This window comes from Miniopterus natalensis, chromosome 11, assembly GCF_054644295.1.
Source record: "Miniopterus natalensis isolate mMinNat1 chromosome 11, mMinNat1.hap1, whole genome shotgun sequence".
NCBI classification, from domain to species: domain Eukaryota; kingdom Metazoa; phylum Chordata; class Mammalia; order Chiroptera; family Miniopteridae; genus Miniopterus; species Miniopterus natalensis.
In genome coordinates this window covers 39,421,433-39,424,420 of record NC_142091.1, presented here as the reverse complement: position 1 = coordinate 39,424,420, position 2,988 = coordinate 39,421,433, and the positions used below count along the sequence as shown (strand labels likewise).

At 56.8% G+C, this 2,988-nt stretch overlaps 1 protein-coding gene across 1 annotated transcript; it reads left to right on the top strand.

Moving 5' to 3' along the window:
- The first annotated feature begins 1,302 nt into the window (after positions 1 to 1,302).
- P2RY2 (purinergic receptor P2Y2) lies at positions 1,303 to 2,772 on the top strand. Its single transcript, XM_087822218.1, has one exon. The coding sequence runs from the start codon at positions 1,303 to 1,305 to the stop codon at positions 2,431 to 2,433; it is 1,131 nt and encodes a 376-aa protein (XP_087678344.1). The 3' UTR covers positions 2,434 to 2,772.
- Positions 2,773 to 2,988: the final 216 nt, after the last annotated feature.

The following is a 2,988-nucleotide window of genomic DNA, read 5'->3' as shown; positions in this document are numbered from 1 at the left end:
GGTGCTCACTGGGTAGTCAGGCCCTGTGGGTGTGTTATATGTCCACTATGGATAAGGTAGGGGAACCTCAAGATAGTGATGGTGTGGAAGAAAAGCTAAGTAGGCCTGCAGGAAGCTAAATTTGACCCACAAGTGAAATCCTCAGCTGTTCCCACTCCCACCTCCACCCCAGACTTCTCTGGAATTTTCAGGAGGGACATTGTCCCATCTGGTAGCCTCACAGGCCAGCAAGCAGCACTGCTGTGTACAGATGCAGAAAGTGCCAGAACATAAAAGCATCTAAAAAATATTTGCTGAGCGAATGAATGAGTGACTGAAGAGGGAGACCCTTGGAAATACTTCCTCAATACCAAAATACCAGGCACAGGGCCAGAGCCTCCTTAGGGAGCCGAAGAATGAACTTAAGGAAAGAATATTCTAATGCCTCCAGGAGGGTATGGGCTGCCCATTGGCCAGGAATGCTTCAGAAGGCAGTGGGCACTGGGTGTGAGGTGGAGCCCATCCGCCTCAAGGGCCCCTGCCCATGAATCTGAAATGATACCCTCTGGGATCCTCAGATTCTAGAGTTCAGAATCCCAGATCTAAAACTCTGTGTCCCTGAGGTTCTGGAGCAGAGTCTCCAAACTTTATATTTGTAAAAGGCCAGATGGTAAATATTTTAGATGCGGGACATATGGTCTTTGTCACAACTATTCAACTCTTTATAAACAGATGGGCAGACAGTGTTCCAATAAAGCTTTATTTGTAAAAACAGACTGGTGGGCTGGATTTGGCCTCTGTTCTAAAGTTTTAGAATTGTATGATTCTGATATTTATGGATCTCATGCATTCTCATGCATTTTTGAGGTTCCGGGGTTCTGAAATTCTGGGCCCTCTGGGTCCAGGGAGCCAGGTCACATGGCAACAAAGGCCTTGAACGTGGTTGGGCAGATCTTTTTTTTTTTTTTAATTTTTTAATGTCTTTATTGATTTCAGACAGAGAAAGGGAGAGGGAGAGAGAGAGAGAGAAACATCAGTGATGAAAGAGTCATGATTGGCTGCCTGCACGCCCCCTGCTGGGGACTGAGCCTGCAACCCGGGCATGTGCCCTGACCGGGACTCGAACCTGGATCTCCTGGATCCTAGGTGGATGCTCAACCGCTGAGCCACTCTGGCCGGGGGCAGATCTTACCCAAAGGAATCTGAGTAGAACTTGGGGTCCCTCATGGACCTGGCCAGGTGGGTGCGCCAGGCCTCTTGGATGAGCCCCGGCCCAAACCCTGACGGCCCTCCTCCCCACCCCACCCCTTTCCCTTCAGGGCGATGGCCGCAGGCCTGGGCCTCTGGAACGGCACCAGCAACGACACCTGGGACGGGGACGAGCTGGGCTACAAGTGCCGCTTCAACGAGGACTTCAAGTACGTGCTGCTGCCCGTGTCCTACGGCGCGGTGTGCGTGCTCGCGCTGGGCCTGAACGTGGCGGTGCTCTACATCTTCCTGTGCCGCCTCAAGACGTGGAACGCGTCCACCACCTACATGTTCCACCTGGCCGTGTCCGACGCGCTGTACGCCGCCTCCCTGCCGCTGCTGGTCTACTACTACGCCCGCGGCGACCACTGGCCCTTCAGCACGGCGCTCTGCAAGCTGGTGCGCTTCCTCTTCTACACCAACCTCTACTGCAGCATCCTGTTCCTCACGTGCATCAGCGTGCACCGCTGCCTGGGCGTGCTGCGCCCGCTGCGCTCCCTGCGCTGGGGCCGCGCCCGCTACGCGCGCCGGGTGGCGGCCGGCGTGTGGGCGCTGGTGCTGGCCTGCCAGGCTCCGGTGCTCTATTTCGTCACCACGAGCACCCGCGGTAACCGCATTACCTGCCACGACACCTCGGCCCCTAATCTCTTCAACCACTTCTTGGTCTACATCTCGGTCATGCTGGGCCTGCTCTTCGCGGTGCCCTTCGCCACCATCCTGGTCTGCTACGTGCTCATGGCCCGGCGGCTGCTAAAGCCAGCCTACGGGACGGCGGGCGGCCTGCCGCGGGCCAAGCGCAAGTCGGTGCGCACCATCGCCGTGGTGCTGGCCGTCTTCGCCCTCTGCTTCCTGCCCTTCCACGTCACCCGCACCCTCTACTACTCCTTCCGCTCGCTGGACCTCAGCTGCCACACGCTCAACGCCATCAACATGGCTTACAAGATCACCCGGCCGCTGGCCAGCGCCAATAGTTGCCTGGACCCCGTGCTCTACTTCCTCGCTGGGCAGAGGCTCGTGCGCTTTGCCCGGGACTCCAAGCCACCCACAAACGCCACGCCTACGGCCCGGGCTGGCCGCAGGCTGGACCTGCGCAAGTTTCACAGAACTGACACCAAGACAGAAGACAGGTCGGCCAGCAGTGAGACCTACAGGCAGACGGAGTCCACGCTGCCTGGGGGTGGGAACACTAAGGACATCAGGCTATAAGACCTAAGCCCCTCCAGCCTTACATGGGGAAAACTGTAGGGACTATGACTTGTTCAAATGAGACGGTCTCCCCAGATACAGATCATCATGACTCATGCTGATGGTCAAGGGAGCCATGATCCCAACACCCTGTTTTTGGCAGGGGCTCAGGACACTCTCTGTGGTCCAGAGAGCTCAACAGTCCCCACAGCCCCATCACCATTTCTATGTGTCAGCTGGGGAATAGGTTTCAAGAATGGCAAGGGTTCAGGGCCAGTGCTTCTGCCGGCCTGACTCACCCACATTAATAGCTGGCTGTACCTGCCAAGGTACCTAGGCCAGAGGCCAGCTGAACCAAGTCAAATGGAGAAACAGGCCCAGAGAGGAAAGTGACTTACCAAGGTCACACAGAAGAGTCTGGGCCTGAGCTACTTGGGAGGGGTGGGGTCACAGGTTGTCTGGAGGACCCTGGTAAGCAGCCGAAGCTGAGCCAGAGCTTCCCGCAGTGGGTCTTGGGCAGGTCTGGGTGCCACAGTGGACTAAGCAATGAAGAGAACCCCCAGCCCAAGAGACGAA

Coding starts and splice junctions, on each gene's coding strand:
- P2RY2 (XM_087822218.1), top strand. CDS start 1,303: ATGGCCGCAGGCCTGGGCCTCTGGAACGGCACCAGCAACGACACCTGG.